This window comes from Diadema antillarum, unplaced genomic scaffold (assembly GCF_040938485.1).
Source record: "Diadema antillarum isolate AM-2024a unplaced genomic scaffold, OU_Dant_1.0 seq00000330_RagTag, whole genome shotgun sequence".
In the NCBI taxonomy this organism is placed as follows: Eukaryota; Metazoa; Echinodermata; class Echinoidea; order Diadematoida; family Diadematidae; genus Diadema; species Diadema antillarum.
The window spans coordinates 20198-42500 of NW_027271347.1; the positions used below are offsets into that span (position 1 = coordinate 20198).

The window sequence follows — 22303 nt, forward strand, 5'->3', positions numbered from 1 at the left end:
GGAATAATGAACACCACGGAAATGAATAAATGATTTCAAACTAAGAATCCATCGTAATTCTTGCCTTATAAAGATTTTCCTCCCTTCTATATTTCTTTCCTGAACTATGCCCAATGCCCGAATAAAATAATGACTATAGTTTGTTACTCTGAAAGTGGTGTTGTGAGTAAAGGAAGTTCGTTTATCCGAAAACGAAAGGATTGACACTCCGAAGGTTTGCTAATCGATATACAATGGCAAAAAAAAAAATTATAATAATAATAGTAATATATTTTATTTTCACACTACGTACGAACATCTACAAGGTGTAGGGAATTTGCGTGTTTTTATACGGAACATTTTATCACTTTCGCATCAGCGAACTTTACGTGCAGTGGGTACTACAAAAATGCCTCCCCCTAAAAAAAAAAAAAAAAAAAAAAAATGTATATATAATTACACCAACACTTGAGCATAACAACAAACAAGCAAGCAAACATACAAATAAACAACTTAAGATTTAATCTCATAGCTGCTTTGAATATTTCACGTTCCGTCTGTATACTTCTTTTCAGAATTATCTCTCGCTTCCCGCTTCACAACTAGGAAATAAACGATGTCAAACTACAAGTATATAAGAATTAAACTTATTGTCTTGCTCTGAATATAAAATTCATTATTTTAAAAGTTCGTTTATCCGTGAATACAACATACTCGATACTACATTACATAAGGTTTGCTAATCCGACAAAAACGCACCTATCCAATCACAAACATTCGTGCATTTTCGGATTATGAATCATAATTTGACTATCACATTTACGAACATCTAATTTTTTGTGTAGGGAAGTCGCGTGTATCTGAATGTTTCATTTTCGTACTAACGAACCTTATGGGTGCATGGGTACAACGAACATGACCCTCAAACCCCCCCCCCCCCAAAAAAAAAAAAAAGAAAGAAAGAAAGAGCGAGCCAAGTCAAACTAAGAATCAGTCTGAATTAGTCGCTTTGAAAATTCCACGTATACCGTCTGAATTATCTCTCTGTCCAATAAAGAAATAAACGATATCAAACTAAGAATTAAACTTATTGTCTTGTTTTGAACATTTTTTTTTTTTTTTGCTTTTCTGGGGCCCGTTGCATAAAACTTACCATTGAATTTCAATGGTAACTACCGTCAAAATTAGGCATCACAGCCAATCAGCATCAAGGATGATAAAATTTACCGCTGATTTGAAGACTTACCGCTAGAAAGGAGAGGTAGTCCAGCGGTAAGGGTTCTATGCAACAGGGCCCTGATTTAATAAAAAAATGGGCAATGTAACGCGCAATTGCTGAAGAAAGAAAATATATTTAATGACCAAATAACGGCGGACAAATCCTTCTAATTTCTTTTTCCCTCTTTTTGGGGGTTAATTTTCTTTCTATATACTCAAATGGATTTTACGTTCACGCAATTTTAGTGAAACCATTTTCTTTTTGGTCGGCATTCTACGATAAGGTTCCTGTGGGTTCCTGTGGGTTCACCCTCGCCAAAATTGCGTGATTTCTCTTAAATACTATGAACCCGAATCACATGATCTCTGATTGGTAATTTAGTCTATTTCATGATCAAAAGTTGTTTATTTTCTGCTTGTAAAAAAACAAACAAACACGTGAACTACACAGTACATCGTACATCTCTGTTTCGTTCAGCCGAGCGAGCCATGCCATAGCAATGGCGACGCACACACGGCGCACTCGCTTTCCCACACGTGCACATTCCCTGGTTACATGCGGCCCGCATGTATCCATGTGATGTATCAGGTGGTTTTAATGCAGTGAATAATCTGATAACGGTACCGTATACAGCAAGGGTAAGGGAAACTAAAACTTTTACAAATTGCTTCAATAAAAACGGCATCGATATAGTGTATGTATACATGTTACCATTTTAATATTATCATGTTTATCAGGTGAATTCCACGCCTGTCTACTGTTCTCATTCCCGACCGCTGTGCTACTTAGTCTTGCAGTGATTCTTGCCGGCTAGCGGCTGTGGCCACTACACACACACGTGTGTACTGTATTCCATGTGCGCCTTGGATCACGGACGCTTCTAACGAAATTTGGACGAAACTGCCGAGCTCCGAACACGCATTTTCCGAACGAGCAACGCATTTGCCGAACGGAATTGAGCGGGCGGTCGTGCGTGAAATCGTCCACAAAGCGTCCACAAAGCGTCAGAATCGTTGCTACTGGATCGATAACGAAATTTCGTCCAAATTTCGTCCAGATTTCGTTGCTACTCGATCGATAACGAACTTTCGTTGGAAAACGAAATTGACGGAGGCGTTTCTTATTGCGCGTACTGTACATGTACATAACTACTAGTGTGTACATTTGTGACAACCGTAAAAACTTAGCATTGGGCCCTTAAAGTTCGTTGACCCCTGTCTGTGACCTTTGACCTTGTGATGAACTTCATCTCCCCAAGGGACATCTTCCATCCAAGTTTGGTCACAAACGACATAGGAATCAAAAGTTATGAGCCATAATCGAAACGCGCCGTAAAAACTTAACATTGGGCCCTAAAAGTTTGTTGACCCCTGTCTGTTACCGCTGACCTTGTGGTGATCTGCAACTCCCCAAGGGACATCTACCATCCAAGTTTGGTCACAAATGGACATACAAGCTCAAAAGTTATGAGCCATAATCAAAACGCGCCGTAAAAACTTAACATTGGGCCCTAAAGTTCATTGACCCCTGCCTGTGACCTTTGACCTTGAGGTGACCTTCATGCTTTATAAATTGTGTAACTTTTTATAACCACTCTTCCCTCCAAGTTTGATTGAAATTAAAGTCCTCAGTAGAGAGTCATCCATGTTTTTGTAGCGTTACGGACGGACAGATGCCGCAGGCGATCCCTTTAGTCTCCCTGCACCTCCGGTGGGTTCGACAAAAATTGCTCAATCATCTAAGAAAAAAAAGTTCTTACTCGCAAGATGTCTCATTTAACTTGTGGCAACTGTTCATGATGCCTTTGTGCATGACCTATATATGTACAGACTGTAAGTATCTATTAACATTCTGAATTCACAAGACAAACAGTCATGCTGTCAGGCATACATCTGTAATTGGAGATACACGTATGCAAACAGATTCAATTTATGTTGGTTTCTTTTGCTTGCATCAAAATGACAAAATGAATTCCATGTAGCATTAATAAGCATACAGAGAAACAAACATTTTCACTCTGCATGATGCATGATAACGTGCAAAGGAGGCCTATAATGCACTTGTACTGGATCAAATCAATTTCATTACATTTGTTTCTTCTCAGCATGTGATCACTTCGTAATTTTAAATCCCTACTTAACGAAAACAAAAACAACAACTACAACTTAGTACCAGTGCAACCCACTGGTCTTTGAAAGAAGAGCCCTACAAGTACCTGTATCATAAACATGCTTACACGTCAGCGCAAGACTGATACTCCATTATTTGCTTCACTTCAATGCGTTTCTTTCACAAACGAATGCACAAGACAAATCAGCTCAAACTCAATAGATGTGTCACCAGGCTAAACTGCTTTGAGTTCCATGACTGAACTGGGTGTGTGCCAGTTGCATGGAATGAAAAACATTTGTGAAGAAACTGCTGCTGTCAGTCCAGTCATACAATTTGCAATAACAACTGAAAAAAACCCTGATATACAGTTCTGCAAGGAAGTCAAGTCAGAGCCTAATAACACAAATATTTGCCATCATTGTAACTTTTCAAACACATGACTGTACACACGTAGGAATTGATGCACTGTGCGTTGGAGTTTTACTGGTTCATGCAGTTTATTTGTTGTTTTGGTTTTGTTGTTTTTGTCTGCTACATTGGCAAATTGTTACAGACATTTTGATGTACCTAATAAAAGCTCATTCCACTCAATTCCATTGAATGATTGTTTGAATTGTACACTTAAAACCCCCTGCACTGAGAAAATATCGCACAATTTGCCATGCACAGAATCTCAGCATTTCTGTTCCCTGCAGCCAGAGATGTTGCAGCAGTCTGCTACCAAGTGTGAGGAATGGTACACAGGTGGCTAATGAGGGTGTACAAGGACAAGCTGAACAGCTTTCATCTGTTTGAATAGCAACTGCATCCAAGTCTGGCAATGCAACAAACAATCTGCAACATCAATATATACACAGTACCACTTTATACATGCAGGGAGGTGTTTTTGTCTCATCTCCCTGATACATACATGTACATGAGAATGTGTGGTAGTACCACAGAAGGGCCACACATACTGACAGTGAACATTTGCAGCATTACAAGGAACGTTGCCTAGCAACTGAGTAAAAAGCCATCTGAAGTTTGCTGTGATGTAGTGACAAGCCCACCAATAGATTTTTTTTTTTTTTTTTTTTTCACATGGCTTCCACTCAACGTTTGTATTGCCCGCTATATAGCCACACATGAAACATGAATTGCAACCAGCTGGCCAGGCCATTGTGGAATACAAATGACATCCCTGGTTGCATGCAGACTGTCAAAGCAATCACTGTCAGGCACGTGCATCATGGCGGTAAAAACTTGATGAATTTCTTTAAAGCAGTACAGGGTAGCTTGCCAAGTTTCTGTTAGAGTGTGAACGGAAAGTGTGAAACGTCACAAATTTTCGCTACTGCCACAATATTTCACACCGAGGAATGGGTCTCTTGGTCATTTAACTCTTTGAATCCCCCGTTTTTGGATAGACAGAGCAAAATAACATCACGCTATCCTAGTTTAGACCCTATTATGGTACAAAAAAATATTTCATACTGCACGACTGAGTTTGAACTTCAAATCAATGGAATTATTAATCTCACGATATTCACACAAAGCAGTTCATCAGACATTTGAGACAGGTTCTGTATTCAACTTCTGATACTGCATGCATTGAAGTGAACCTTGAGAATACAAGTTGATAAATGCGCTTAAGAAATGTTGTACTTGTAATACTGGTAGTAATCTTGCTAATCCTGTCTGTTCTTCTTCCAATCATTCAAAAACCTAAAACCATATTAAGCAACATTTGTTGCTTCATGTACACAGCATGTGTGTCAAAGAGGGAGTTGGGCAAGCTGTCTGGCTATATAAAGAACAACTCAAAAGGTACAAAAATTGATTGCTAAACTGGGATACACCTCCTCATAGTGACAGAGCAAATTCTGCAGTGTAAGGTCACAAATACAGTATTGCATGACAGGGCAAAGCATGGAACATTACTCTCTTTAATGAAAAATCAAATCCCAGTTCAGATTAAAACACAATAATCTACACCATAATGCCAAACTACAATTTATCTGAAGTAATATTACAGGCAATACAAGTACAAGTTTGTATTTCAATTTTCACACTATAACACCTTATTACATGTAAAATGTATATTAAATTCCATATGCTTTGTACATATCACAATAGATTTCATATGAACTTGTTGTACAGTGTTATTGTATACATAACAACCAGGTAGGTACCACTACATGAAAAATGACATGTATGCAATTTAACTACTGCACACTGTGACAGTCACAGCCAGGAGGGAATTGGAGGAGGGTGAAGGGAACACTGTATGAAACAAGGGGAGGGGAACACACTTGAGGCTTCTTCACTACTGTATACGCCATACAATATTTAGCGAGTCTAATTTTTTGCGAATCGGGACTTCTCGACGATTTTGCAAGTGATTTATAAGCAATCATGGAGTATGAAACTGAACAGAGAAATGTACAATGTGTATGAGTGCACGACATATGTACATGTTGGTATCAGAGTCTACATTTTTGTGTGTTTTTAAATTCACGAATAGCACCCGACTAGCGAAATTCGCGAAAATAAGAACTTCACATACAGTATATGACATAATATTCGGCGTACACAGTATTTCACAGGAGAATTTATATTGCGGCATATTGTGTGATGATAAAACAGGTGCTTTTTTATTGATACTGCTGTCATCTAATCCTTTTGTATGGTAAAGAACTACAGCATAGTAAAGCAAGGCACACACAGCTCAGTACAGTATGTGAAATCTATCTTATCTTTTGCTGCAAATATTATACGTATTTGTAGTACCCAAACAATGTAATACCACCTAGTATTACACAATTTACATGTGAGCAGACACACACACACACACACACGCACAATGTACAACTGCACCAGATATCTGCAGTATCATTGTACAGTGTACAGTACTAGACTGCAAGGGCAGTACAAGAGATAACTACAGTGTATAAGCTCTCCCTTCAATAGCTTGGTGATGAAACATGCTTGACACTGACTGTGTCAAAGGCCCTGGGCATAGCGGGTAGAATGTCAAATCTAAATTAAGGCTTCCACACTGAATGAACTCATTGGCTAACCTGACACATTAATTTGCCTGCTTGCCAACTTCCTTCCTCGGAACAACGTAACTTGTCACAACGCTTTCTATCACACATGTAACGCACAAATCTTGTAAGTACGATCAACATACTTTACACCAAGTAGAGTTCTGTATCCAAACATCACAACAAACATGTCAAACTACACTACACTTGCAGTCATACATGACATACAAAGACAAAACAAAAATCTACTGAACTTGCCTTTCTGTGCATAAAGATTGCCTGGTGGACAGTTTGCTACTGCAACCTACACAATGTAGTTGTTGCATGGCATGTATTTACACAGAAGTGGTAAACCTGAGGACAGTTCAGCAGCAGTTCAGTATTTATCAAAAGCTGTACAATTTTGTGGAGTGTAGACAGTGTAAAAATACATTGTATGTATTATCCTGAGAGATACGTGCTAGATGTATGAAGCTCCATCTTATGTTTTGAAAATAATTAACCTTGCATACACGTACATGTACACTGTATGATTGCAATATTGTTTGTATGCATCACTACAATTTCATACACTGCTCATGATCTACATGTATGTACAATATATATACAGCATATAAACCATGTAGTAATGTAGGTACCTGATCATGCCTGTTGCAGCATAGATAAGAACTGTGATTTATACATCATGAGCAAATAATATTTGATCCCGATCACATGCTGTATGCAGATGTACATACATGTATGAACTCCACTTCGCAATACACTACTGTACAAGTGTACATATATACTGCATTTTTGTACGAAAGTCCACTGTACAATGTACATATACACATTGTATGTGCACCACTGACTGGTATAAATGTACACTTCTAAGTACAAATTGTACATTGTACAACATGATGCATCCTTTGATTGATGCTAATCACTCCATTCAAAGCATAATTTGTCACCAATTAATCAATAAATAGCAATAAACCTGTAGCATACGAAAACTCCTGACATGTATCAAAAAGTTACAATCACAATGAATATTAATGTATAAACTGCACAGTGAAAAGAAAGAGCTACTTTGCAGTGTCCACACATAATCACCTGAGATAGGAGTACATTGAGTGCAGTCTCCAATAAAACTCTACAATGGAGAAAAAGTTGTACAGTTGTACACCAGATGAATGGACAAGCAACGATACAAGCGTGTACCACAGGCAGTACGTATGTACACGTGTACATGTACACGTATTGTATCTACATGTATACATTGTATGTTGCATGACAATGTAGTGGCGTATTATAAAGACAAGTACTTTTGTCCACTTGATTTCATGCGCAATGTTAGAGCATACACTGTATACTGTATCTAATGCAACACATACAATTGTAGACTGCTATATTGATTCCCCATTGGCTACTTACTGTAGTACACTTGTAAGTGGCTGTACAATGATACAGTACACCATACTTTGTCTCATTTGCTGCATGAACATGAACAAGTGCGCAAACTCTTGCTACAGCTGTACGTGTACATTATGAACAAGCAAGTCACAACTTAGTGCACAGTCTAGTCTCTAAATTCCAGCTACTTTTTACAGCTGTCTACGATGTATGCCTTCTATAGATAATGATGTAACAGCGATCATTATGATTTCATTGGATTGCTTTATTTCATGGAATACCAGGGAAAATCGTACAGTTTACAATGTATAAGGGCCAATACTGCACCTCCCTGATTGCACTCATCTTCAACCATGCAATATTGGCCCATATTCAGGCAACATTCCCTGGCATTTCATTCATTGCCATCCAATGTAATATCAATGTTTTTTATTGTATTTTTCATTCCAGCTAGCATCCTACTGTATTGTGTTCAAGTATGACTACACAGTGTATCATCCCTTCACATACAAATTGTAGTCATGAACGCTTTGATCAGCACGCCTGCACAGTAAAATTCAACCTCTCATTAGTCAGCTCTTTCCCATTGTGGGAGCCATGCTAGACAAATAAACACAGCCAACTCATCACTATAATTAGTAAACACTGCTTTACAATCACAGTTGTCTGTATACTCTGTACATGACACAGATTGTCTGGCATTGTAAGTTACTGGTTGACGAGATACTCAGATCATCAACATGTACTGTACATTGTACCATACCCAAGTGGAATAAAACTCACTAGTACAGGTTTAAACATAATTATACTAAGAGTATTGTACATACAGTAGTACATGTGCACATCTTTTAACAGTTACAGGATTTACATGTAGGGGAGGTCACTTTGACATGAAATAAAGGAAACAAGACATCACCTGAATGGAAAATGATAAAGCACATGCATGTACATTGTACTGTAGGTCATGATAAACTGTCATATTTGATAGTTTAAGGGAATCTTCTGCACATTAAAATTGAATAATGTACAGAAAAAAGAGTCCAGCACAGAGAAATTCGGGAGAGGGTGGGGCTTGTACAGTGTAGTCCCAACATCAACATGGATGTACTATTAAGTAGTAAGTTGTATGTTTTGACACAAACCAATGGAGAAGCTGTGATGCACCTCGTTGACATCATTTCCTCTTCTTATTTGCTTCCATGGTTGCAATTACACATTGTACAGCGTTTGTACACAGTCTACTTTTCTTTGTGCACATCTTGTTGAGACATGTTTACATTTGAACTATTACTTCCTTTAATATTTTATGTGGGTTTTCTATTAAATACTGAAACTTCTATTTCTTTGTGTTTACCCATTCATGGTATTGCAAGTGCTGTCACCTTGTACTGACTAAACAATAACCACACATTTTTTTTTTTCCAGCAAATGTCTATAAGAACACAGGACATAAATATGAAGAAGCCATGTCTTGGTGTGAAGGCAGTGACTCATCTGTCACTCATGCACAAATATTTAAAGGCCCTTGACTGTAAACCACTCGTCCACTGTGTACCCAATATGCCTTGTACTAGTACTACCAAGCCATGGACTGTAGGCCGAGCAAACCACTGACCAGCACTTCCCCTGCCTTTTATACACAGGCAATCATCAGGCTCACAGACACATCCTGACTTTCATCATTCACACTGCACATGATGTATGGACTGTCTTGTTAAACCCTAATATGATATCCAAGTTTTACATTCTACTCCAAATGCACTTGCAGGTGACCAAAGCAACCAATTAAGCAGCCAAGGTGACTGTGTACAAAACTGCATCAAGCATGTCCACAGTAAGCCAAAAGTGCACATTTCATTTCAAGAGACAAATATAACTCTACAAGATACAGGCATCATGGAACCTGATCAGTCATAATCAGTTCTCTCCAGTCATCAACAAATAGCTATTCCGCTTGTCATGCACTTAAGGATAGTACATGTATACATGTATCATCCAGCAACATGTCATGTATCTTCATAATATGTTGGCATCTGAACTGCATACTGATCGTAATGCACTTCACCGTAAGTCTTCTAGATGCATTCATGTATTATCATTATTTACATCTACAGAAGTACATGTACACTATCCTAAACCAGTAGCCAAGCATCTCTCTTTATAGGGCTGTGTGTCTGTCTGTACAGCTCTCTTGATCGATCAGGAAGAGGTAATCAATAAGCCCCTATTATGTAGAATCCTTGGTGATAACAGAATTGCTCTGCGCCAAATAGATTATCAGTTTAAACTATGGAACAAAGGCCCTGCACAATTTTTTTTTTCTTTTTCAGAAATCCTGTAAGGGTGTTTGTTGTTGCTGTGCACACTCTGTCTGCAAGCAAGCAATGAATTAAACTTGAGGTCCATTTTTCTACTCTTTCCCACTATTCAACATCCACAATGGCATTGCAGCTCTCCCACTTTCTTATTTACACATTTTTTCATCATGGATCGCTTCTCTGTTGTTTCCACATTCTTATTCTATTCCTAACTCATTCACCTCCTTCCTCTACAGTTTAGCTTTAAATACATTTTACATATACAGAAGTTTAAATTATTTTAAGGCACATGCAAACAGTGACATAAATGTTTGCAATTTACCTAGTCTAACATGAGTATGAGGATCTTGAAACCAAGTACCGTTACTGGCATGCCAAGCTGCTTGGGGCAGCCAAAATATACAGTAATACAAATAGCATTACTAAAGAGGCCCTTCATCTGAGGGCCAAACACAAAATTTCCACATCATTCAGAAAGGTAGTTATGCTCTGTTTTAACCCGTTGAGGACGGTTTGATTTTGCTATAACACGCATTTCCCATAGACCTTTGTCCGAGTATACTCGGGACTCGTCCTCAACGGGTTAAGAGCAATTTACACACTTTACTGTAGTTCGATAAAGCTCACACACAGATTTTTAATATCATCAATTTCCATCCATCCCATTGTGTTAATTTGTTCAGGGTACCTACAGGTGGCATACACAACATACAGTGTTGATCAACTATCAAAAACAATGTCTGGTCATAAAAGTATTCTTTAACACTCTCAAAAGTAGAGTGTGGAGTACGGCTTACCGACCAAGCCAAGCTCGCTCTGCCCTATACTGTGCCAACATTGGCCTACTGTAAAAGTGGATATTTTCGCGCAATTATTTTTCGTGCTCAGCCAGTCAAGATGAATTTTGTGTGTTTTCAATTCTGCAGAATCAGCACATTAACTACTGGAACCATAGGCGCCGGAAGTGGGGGGGCAGGGGGGGCGGCCGCCCCCCCAATCCAAAAAGTGGGGGGGCAAAACGCATTTTTGCCCCCCCAAAAAGCCCCCCCCCCAAAAAAAAAAAAAATGATAATAAAAATAAATGAATAAACAAAGAAAATAAAATAAATATGTATATATATGAATAAAAGGGAAAAAACATGGCTACAAACGGCAGCTTTTGGACTGTAAAATGTCAAAATTTTCAAGCTCGCTCGCTTCGCTCGCTCGCATCCAGCAGTTGAGCCCGGTGCGCCTCCCCCTTAATTTCTAAAGCGAAAAACATAGCTACGACGGCAGTTGTTGGACTCTAGAATGTCAAAATTTTCAAGCTCGCTCGGTTCGCTCGCTCGCATTGAATCGTTATGCCATTCTCCTAATGTTGCTGACAGTAATTGCCAGTAGTTGCGCCCGATGCCCCCACCCCTTAATTTCCAAAGCGAAAGATAAATATAGCTACAAACGGGAGTTTTGGGACTGTAAAATGTCAAAATTTTCAAGCTCGCTCGCTTCGCTCGCTCGCATTGAATCGTTATGCCACTCTCCTAATGTTGCTGCCAGTAATTGCCAGCAGTTGCGTCCGATGCCCCCCCCCCCCCCTCAATTTCCAAAGCAAAAGATATAGCTACAAACGGGAGTTTTGGGACTGTACAATGTCAAAATTTTCAAGCTTGCTCGCTTCGCTCGCTCGCATTGAATCGTTATGCCATTCTCCTAATGTTGCTGCCAATAATTGCCAGCAGTTGCGCCCGATGCGCTCCCATTTATTTCAAAGCGAAATATGTAGCTACAATTAAAACTCCAGTTTTGGAACTGTATAGAACATCAAAATTTTCAAGCTCGCTCGCATTTTATTGTTATGCCATTCACCTTATGTTGCTGACAGTATATAATTTGTCGATCGTTTCACACCGTCATTCCATAATCCATGTAAGGAAAACTTACAATGTTCCTCAATGACTGCGTTGTTGAATGTATCACATTCCGTAATGTATTGTAGTCCCATTATTGCTCACGCACACACGCACAAGCATATACAGACCGTCAAAATTACTTTATGGTTCCCCCCATGTTTCGACCCACCGTACGCCACTTTACATATATATATAATATATATATATATATATATATATATAATAGATGTGTGTGCGTGTGTGTGTGTGTGCGTGTGTGTGTGTGTATGTGTATATTGTGTAACATATGCATGGTGTAATCTTGAGCCCCCTCAAATGTTTGCCCCCCCAATCCAAAACTGCTTCCGGCGCGCCTGACTGGAACATACTGCACGCAAAAACATTTGCATGCTTTTCTTTTTGTGCTAGCTTCCAGTTGCATATTACAATTTCCACACCACAAAAAAATTTCTCTTTTAAAGTATATTTAACAATAAGCCCCAAAATGCAAAGGAGTATGAGAGATGAATGTAAAAATTTAAACATATTCCATTTTTTTTTATATGCAAACAAAGGGAAACTGACCAAAAAATATTAACAAATGAGCAAGGAAAATGGGACTCCATCCCAATGGAATACCATTTTCATTGCTCATATTTCATTCAACTTTTTGGCATACTTTACATTGGCGTAGAGCACTTGATGCAGTTCATACACAAGTCAAAATAAGGGGAGCAAAGAAATTATTTAATGCTTTTATGGACAAAAGAACTTGCATACAGTACACAATTATTACGTACACAGAATTTTTGATATATCAAGTCACCTGTAGTAGTTAATGAATGCATTTATGGTGGCATGACATGAAATTCGCTGCTTATTATGAACTCCTGGAGTTTATTAAACCTTGAACTTTTTACTCTTTACCTTTCATATGACAGAGACCATTTGGAACAAAATGAAAGGCAAGTTCAGTCACGAGTACACAAAAGGTGCGGTCAGACTGACAAAAGATCGAGAAGTTTAAGATCGCGAAGTCTTCGCGATCTTTTGTCGTGCGGTCACATTGGCAGCCAAACTTCTCGATCTTTGGCTCGAGAAGTTTGAGTCATCGGTGCACGCGCATAAGAGAGAAGAAAGAGCACGCCTTCTGATGGTTAGTGATTGTGCCGTAACAATGCACGCCTGTATATGACAATGGCCTCACGCTTCGGAGACACTGCCCACAAGCAGGTGGTGGACTGGTCACGTGACAAAGATCGCGAAGTTTCAGTTTCTCGCGGTCACACTGGCAAAAGATCAAGAAATTTGGAGGGGGTTGGGGAAAAATCCCTAGTTGAAGTGGGAAGTTTCGCAAGAAGTTTTGCGGGAAGTTTGCGGTCACACTGGCAAAACTTCAAGATCTTAATGATCGCGATCTTAAACTTCTCAATCTTTTGCCAGTCTGACCGCGCCTCATATGTATCTACAGGCCTTCATGAATGATCAGCTCTATTAACACTCTCTTTGATGGCCAAACTTAAAGTCTGCAATACTTCAACCACAAACTCTCTTCCAGGCCTAGTCAATGTGATCACTGTTGCTGGTACATTGTGAAATACACAGAATAGGAGGGTTTGTTGTAAATTTTCCCCTCGCTCATATATTACTTGAGGTTTTCTAATAGTTGATTACAGCTGACTATGCAACACCTGTCACAGAGCATTACATGAACACACACACATAAAAATAATGTGCATTTGACAAGATCAAACACAAATACATACACACTTACAATTTGTATGCTCGGTGTACCCACGTGCAACATGTTTAATACCTTTGAGTTCACACTACAGTACAGGGTCTCTATAAACCATCTTGTTGTGTCTTTTGTCTTTTTCAAAGTAAAAATATTGGTCAACTTTCAAGAGGCAATCACTATAGGATATTTCCTCATAAATATTACTGTAAATCATGCTGATGTGCACTAATGTCTACTGTTGATGTATGAATGCAAGGTTGTCTTGATGCATGTTTCCATTATCTACTTTGAATCCTGAAGCTTGTAGCTTGTAAATCTATGATACACTTAAAATAAAGTTATTTCCCTTGCACTATCAAGGTCTATCAGCATGTATGCTGCAGCTTTCAATAAAAAAAAAATACATTATCCTCTTTTAAAGTAGGAGTCTTAGCTCTGGCAACAGAACATACACAATCCTTGTATCAGATGTTGTCCTCAAGCAAACTTCTCATGGGAATATCTACGAACTCTTTAAATTTTCATGTTATTGTGGATGATCTTTTAGTATCTGATCATTCGGTCCTGCGTGGTTATTTCAAAGGACAACCTGCGTCTTTACCATGTTGCTATGGATACAAGCAGACATGACTCTGGTTGATACATATCCACTTAATTGCAGCGGGCAAACATATTTTCTTCAAGGTTGAGAGCTCTGCAACACACAATAGCTGAAAAGGGTACACTGCACAAAACTGGACAGAGCCACTGTCAAACATGTCTCGCAAAAGCACAATATGCCTTACTTGAGAACATTTTTACTTTTTATGTCCTTTCCAGCGAAAAGGATTACAGTAGTCTGCCTCTGTCTGGTCAATTTTATGCTACACAATCTCTAAATTAATGAGCACAAAACTGATACAGAATTAGTAGTGTGTGATGCCTTAAACATCTTTGAAATTGAGATATAATAAATTGATACAAGGTATCTTCAGTACCTTTGTGTGCTGGCAAATGCATGAAGATCCAGCCATATATCGATTTCATATCAACCTTCCATTTGATCGAAAGTTCTGTGATACGGAAAAATCATAATTCGTGACTTTACCTGATCTGCCAACATCAGCACTGTCTTCATGGAGAACTGCCTGTCACAAAAGTTGAATAAGTCCTCAAGGCTGGGTCCAAGGAGTTCCATTACTAATACATTGTAATCCTTCTCTGTTCCAAACCACCTGGCGGAAAACACAGAAATGGTACCGATTAAATCACATCTTGGTGTTCCCTTGTACATCACAGGTATTTGTAAATAAAAATACAAATTTGTGACTATGCTCTTTATAACTACTACAGTTTTTCGTTTTTTGTTTTGTTTTGTTTTGTTTTTTGGGGGGGAGGGTTGTTTGTGGTCTTTGATGATATTTTGTGATTTTATGTATGGGGCACATAACACACTTGTCTACTACTCCTTCTGTTTACTACTTGTGCAATCAGAACAGTGGAGTACATTCACACAAAAGTGGATTGTGATCAATTACAAGAAATTTTATCTGTATGATGATAAGGCTTTGAGATACGTAGATAAAATGTCACCAGCTTTTGTCACTGATTCTATTTATTTTTCAATCAGATAAGAATCAGTTTTGTAACTACGACATGGTTTTAGTACCAAAAGAAAAATAAAGATATTAGTGCATGATGCCTTAAAACATGGTCAGCTGACAATGTACATGATACATGTACTTGTACATTTGTAAGCTTGGACATGTCTGTCAGTTTGTTTCATGGACAGAAGAAGTATGTAACATTTTTTGTGATGGTAAAATGATGGGAGACAACAATAGCAACTTTAATATGTACATCAGTCTCATGACTTTGCTCTTATTTTTCCAGTGTTCATAACTGCCAGTTTGATACACACAATGTACAATCTTACACGTAAACGATATACATGGACCCAAAGTACCCTCTTGAAACCAAAGACGCAGTACTTAAAGATTCACTTAAAATCAAATCAAAATGGCACAAGTTTTAGGCCCATCGGATGTCCTTATCTTGGACGGAAAAATATGCATGAAGTAATATGAAGACAATGTGAGTAACACCCATATATATATTAAGTGCCACATGCATTCTTCCACTGCACAATAGATAGAATTACACCTCATGAAAACAATTCAGCATCACTTCTTGCTACACAGAGTGATCACTTTACAAACTAATATCTAAACGCCCACTTGTAACATGTCAAATTCTTAAGTTTAGCTTCAGGAAGTGGTTGTTAGTACGGCAATGTTTCCCTTTATATCACAATTTATTTTTTTTTTAATGAAAATTTCCTATGGAACCAAGATTCGTGACAGTTTTTTGTCTAAGCACTGCATTGAATGCCAGCAGCATTTCTTGGAATTTCATGCTGTGAAGTTTTCAGGTTTTACAGTATGTCAAATCCAATCCTCTTATGACACAGCTGAGTTGAAAAAAAAAAAAAGATTTCCAGAGCAAGATTCAATCTGAATAAAAACTTCACCTTCTGCCCCTAAGGAAAAATTATAATGCTGTATGTTTCCTTACACCAGTATCTCAGATATAGCAATCTTTTTTTTTTTCAGTTTAGTTTGCTTTTTATACTTGTTCAATCAAATTCTTTGCTTGAGTTGCATTTTTTATTCGACAAACAAGTAATGATGAGCAAAATATGCACACTTGAATCTCTTGTAGTGAATATTTGTCAGCTTTAGGTGTATTCACAACATGCTGCATGAATAAAGCTAAACCTAAACACTGTAAGATCTCTCCATGGCAGCTGATGTAACTTTTGGTTTTACTCCTCATCAATATGCAGTGTTATGTGCAATGTGGTGCATGCTACATGTAGTTCCTCTCTCTACCAAAGTTGATAGCTATGATTTATTGCAAGCACTCGAGTGTTCCCTGTCAGTATCCCTCATGAGAGATCTTTGGCAAGGCCTGACCGCCAAAAAAAAAAAAAAAAAAATGCCAGATTCTCAACCAACCGGAACTTTGTATTTGCACTTGGGACTCAGCATTTGACTCCTGCACTGAGATGATTTCAAACATAGCATGCACATAGGCATGACAGCTTTGCGGCACCAGTGCCTACGGCACTACAAGCAATTATGCATTCATTTCAGGGTCATAAGCTTCTAGCTTATTTTCACTATTCTTACCTTGTTTGTACCCGTTGACCGAAATGCTTCTTTCCTCCTTTCTCGAGTGGTATTTTTTAATGTGATTACATGTATATAATATTTTCTTTTTCATCATAAATCAATCAAATGTACTTACTGGTAAAAAAGAGCCCTAGTGATTGGTCCATGTTTACAGAGACAATGCATTCTACAGGAAATGCACAAACTGCTGTGGATGCCATACGTGTATCATATCAAATGGAATAAATTGTCAGCAAACCTGCTATCATAAGATATGCAAACAAACAATGCTTCGATACACTTGTACACTAGCAAAATATTGGTTAAGAATCAACTTCCCACTGCCATACTGAGAGGCAGTTTGATATCAGCTTTGAAACATGCCATTATAAAATGACCAACATAATGGACCAAAATCTAAGAAAGTTTATGAAATTTTGTCACAAACTAGAACCTAGATGGCAGCTGACATCATAACAATAAGTGCCAAATTTCAGCTTAGCATGGATCATTATTACACATTGTAAAGCAAGCTTTCCGTGAAATCCTGCCCATTTCTCTAAACACTAGAAATATAAAGTTGAAATCTTGCACATTATAAGAATAAGAACGACCCTGTTAAAGAGAATGTGAAAAGAAAGGATTCCCCATCTTACTTGATTTTTGGTATACCGACACCACCCTGTAGCATTTTGTAGACCTTGCCTTCATAGTTTAGTTGTGGATGTCTTGCCTTCCCTGATTCCATTTTGACTGCAATTTCCTAAAAGAATTGGTGAGGGGAAAGAATCAGTGATTATCTACATTTAAAGTACATATCAGAAACAAACTACTACATGTCAACACAAGTACCAACTGACAGAAGTTATAAACACAGTTCAATGAGTGTAGAGTAGGACACATCAAATATCTTTTGCCATAGTTTATATTTCATTAGTAATCATATATAATACATTGAATACTGATGTGACCTATCTTTTATCACAATGTAAGATTTGAACACAACAACAGAAAACAAGAACAAAAACAAACATAAAACAGACAAATTTGTTTATACAGGTATTTTCTTCACTCTTGTGATTGTCCTTTTTCTATTCAGATATATAATATCCATCTGTAGAATCAGATTTTGTCTTGAGAGATGCTGCCCCAACACAGTCACTGATCAAGTAGACAAAAAGAAATCCCAGTAACAATCAATTTTGATTGAAATTGTAGAAGGTGTATGACAAATGAATCATTAATCCTACGGTATACAAATAACATGTATACTGCATACATGTACATGTATGTGTCATTTTCATGGTATTTGCATCTTTCACAATTTGCTGGTCAATTGATTTTTGTGAAGTCATTAACTCACTGAAACACTGAATACCTCCTATAAGAAATGTAGTAATTCATCTCCAAGGGTGAGGATATTATCTTGAAAAGAGATGATTCTCGTTCTGTTGCTGTGATTTTAACCATATAACGCAAACTTGTCTTTTAAAAGGATGGTACAGTATTAGTTGAGGTGAGGATCCCACTTTTAACGTTTTGTGAGATACTAGAAACCACTCTATGAAATGATAAAGAGCATACAATTCTAAGGGCAATTGAAAGTTTATTTGATGAAAATCGGTTTTGAAATGACCAAGATATAATCCAAAGATAAGGTAAAACAAAACAATCCAAATAAAAGTTGAGGCCTTTCACATTTTATTAGGATCGCTTTATTTGGATATCTCAGCCATTTCAAAACCCATTCTCTCCAAATAAACTTTGAATTCTTTGAAACTTTGAAGAGGTTTCTCATTATCTCACAAACACACACACACACACACACACACACACACATACACATGTTGGAAACCTGCAGCCCCATCTAAAGCAAAACTGCACCATCCCTTTAAGTCTTGATTTGAGATATAATATACACTGTGATTATCCTCACAAAATATATTGGCATACATGTATACAACTTTTTGCCACTGTTAAACACAATCTGCAGAGCTGATTGGAAATCACAGTAATGACCATTTAAAGTCTCTAAAATGTGAGGTGTACTAAGGACCACTTAAATGTTGAATATATTAATATGTATGTTGAGCTTCAGACAACCACTCTGTCCTGTAATCGTCCTGTAAATTTAGAGATGCAGTGTTCACAGGGCTGCACACTGATCCATTTTACTACTGGTCCAACCTGTCCCTGTCAGACCAGTATATACCCAGTTTTTCAATTTTTTACTGGTTTGAACCTAAAATTTAACATTGCTGCTCTTTTTTTAGACTGGCCCTGATATATTTATTATTTATTTTATTTATTTATTTATTTATTTTCTTTTTTTACCAGTCATGTTGGATTAGTAAATTTGGCAATTTCTTTAAAGTTACTGGCCCAATCCAGCGACTTTTATCTAGGTCTGGGACTGTCAGACTGGTGAAAGCGTTAAGCACTGCAGTGCATACTGGATTGTGGAAAGTGTTCATCCGGTTTCAATTTTCAGCGGCATCGCTGAGGACCACAACAGTAACAAACAGTCAAGGTCTGTTGAAAGAATATGCATAGTCAACACAGCATTATTAGTGTGTAAACTGTATGTTTCTACTGTCTATTAAAGTTACAATGCCAAATATTGAAGCTGGAATACATTGCAAGTGACTACCAGTTACAATTTACATGAATTACATGTATTTGATACAGAAGTAATTTTAGTTTTTCGTCAGTTTAATGCAATTTGGTTTGGCTGAAATTGAGATATCCACTAGCATACATGCATGAAACTCCATTTAATAATACCCAATCCTATCAAGAATTCCTACATTGACCCACTTACACTTACACTACATGTAGGTAACGCCCTTAATGGTAGCACTGCACTACCACTGGAGCAGAAGTAACATTTTGAATAATTTTCCAAATGTGGTGGATGGCATTCACTACAACATTGATATTCCCAATGATTGATAATCAACCAACTGGAGTTTTTGGACATATGTCATATAGACTGAAAGATCGGGGTGGTATTCTGAGGTCGTAATTAAGTATGTGATTAACTTTGTAATTAAGTCGAGTAGTTAATAGACCCTTAATCATGGGCAGAATCGGTATTCTGAGGACGTAATTACGGTATGATTAAGTCCCCTATAATTATCTTAGGTTCCTCCCATCTAATTGTTATCCCATCCAATCAGAAGCGTTGTTAGAAGCCAAAATGGTGATAACGCGCGCAAATATGCCCTCAATGCGCGCTCCTCCACACACCCCCTGTAATTACAACGCAAGAGTTCCGTGCGCACACTTCGGTCTTTGAATACAACCCTTCACCTACGCACGCGAAGAGCTCACATAAAATGACACAATTCCCTGAAGATCGGCTATATTTCTTTTTTTTCTGAATTCTACAGATACCATGACAACAAGACTCAACCGCTCCTCGGTTATCGAGGACGATACGCATCGTTGTGGCCGAGAAAACACGCTGTAATGCGTGATATCGGAGACTTAGTTAATGACACTCTTTGGTATCATTAAGTTTTCCATTAACTTTCATACTTTCACACCCTCAGAATACCGATTCGTAATTAACTCTGTGATTAAGTCCTCTCAGAGGTGCACGCATTGATACGCGCAAGCCTTTCCCGCCAAAACGCTTGTTGCTATGGTAGTTAATATACCGCCTACTTAATCATGCTCTCAGAATACCAATTCCGTAATTAAGTGCTAATCAGACACTTAATAACCCTCAGAATACGGCCCCAGTCTGTATTTTATCGTCAGAGATACATTTCCATGGAGACTGCGTTTAGGGAAAGATTTCTGTACATACATAAGAAAGTAACAAATGCCTTTTACCATCCATGTCAAACCACTGTGTGCCAGAAGATTGGGCTGCTGGGCTAGTGAGCCAGTTGACCGAAGTCAATGATTGCGGCTCCTGTGTGGAGCAGTCGCGCACAGATCAAACGTTACGATAAACCAAATTTCAGACAGCTTTTTTACATTCAAACAAGTATGACATGACATGACACATTATGCAGCAATATTTGGGATAAATTTCTCACATTGTGCAATCGAAATACTCACATAACCTCGGTTATAATGCAGAAATTTTATCGATATCGCAACATCGCCGTTCGCGAGCAGTAAGTCGCCATTTTGAATCTGTAACAATTGCTAAGCCAATCACATGCGAGGTACGTGTTGTAGTAAAACAAACACGTCGAAACTACCTCGCATGTGATTGGCTAATAGATTCATAGTGTATGTTTCTGCAGTTTGAATGTGACGACGCGACAGGCTGTGTTTTACGTTGAAAATTCTCCTAAAATGTTGGATTATTCATTAATCTGGTGAGTGTAACGTATTCTTAAAAAAATGAATTCACCATACAAGCTTAAATTTGCCGACCTAGGGCCGTGAATTAGACGCAATCGAGAAGGGTGAGGTACCTCACCCAATTTTCCATAGAGACAGTGGTTAAGAACATCCACACAGCAATGGGTACTGCAACCTTCCGTCTGTCTACGGAGGACAGCGTTAATGGCAAAATATAAAAGAGTCCTCCGGACAGACGGATCTTTCTGTCTAGTGAGCCAGGCACAGCATGCAGGGATTACATAGAAAAATCCATCCGTCCAGAGAGTTTTTTATCATTTTTTTACTTCACAGCTCTCCGTAAAGCCAGATGCAGTCTCCGCGGAACATATCCCCAACAAGATACAGACCAATCTTTCGGTCAAGGCGCTAGGATAGCATGCATCTGTCCCTGCTGTGCTGCCTGGAATGGCGCTGGCTGGGCACTGTTGCATGCTGCTGATATTAGTGATAACTTCTGCTCTAAAAGTCTAACGCAACATTAGAGCTCATGCTAACGATTCCAATGTTCAATGCCATTCAGTAGTGGCATGGTAGAACTTCTTAACAGATGTCGAGATGGCTACAAACAATTTAGTGAACTAAAAGATCAAGCCAGTTCGTCTGTGATCTAACGCGTTAGGAATCAGGATCCCAAGTCCTCGTACAACTTTCATAAATTAAAATGTCGACACACACACACACACACACACACACACTTACTGACTACATTACCAATATTCATTTTACTAATGCCAGTGGGTACAGGAATAGACAATAAACAACAGAGCAGTAACAAAGTATGCATGGACTTGGGCAATTAAGTTAACATCAAACGTACTTCGCCATGGGCAATGTTGATCCCTAGGTAAATATCACCAAATGATCCGCTCCCGATCTTCCGTACGAGTTTGTATTTACCACCTCCGACTAAATACTCAGCCTTCTGGCTTTGACTTCCAGCACTCGACATGATGGAAGAGTTGTCTGATAGAAGTCCCAGCTACAGAAATCTCTTCAGTGCGTTGATGATTGAGTCAATTTTCCGGACATTGTAGCATTTATTTTATGCCGTCAATTTACGTTGTTTCGTCGCCAAAGTCTCGTAGGTCTTCTACACGGGTAATTTATATACGGTAAATACGTACACTT

General features: G+C 38.3%; 1 protein-coding gene across 1 annotated transcript in view; it reads right to left on the reverse strand.

The window, feature by feature from the left end:
* Positions 1 to 22303, reverse strand: part of LOC139730727 (casein kinase I-like) — a 41766-nt gene that overhangs the window by 19449 nt on the left and 14 nt on the right. Inside the window, exons 1-3 of the mRNA XM_071641592.1 lie at positions 21993 to 22303; positions 17467 to 17573; positions 14746 to 14872 (exon numbers count right to left, since the gene is read on the reverse strand). The exon at positions 21993 to 22303 is cut by the window's right edge and continues 14 nt beyond it. Of these exons, the coding sequence (XP_071497693.1) occupies positions 14746 to 14872; positions 17467 to 17573; positions 21993 to 22124 (366 nt within the window). The 5' untranslated portion in view covers positions 22125 to 22303. The remainder of the gene's footprint in view (positions 1 to 14745; positions 14873 to 17466; positions 17574 to 21992) is intronic.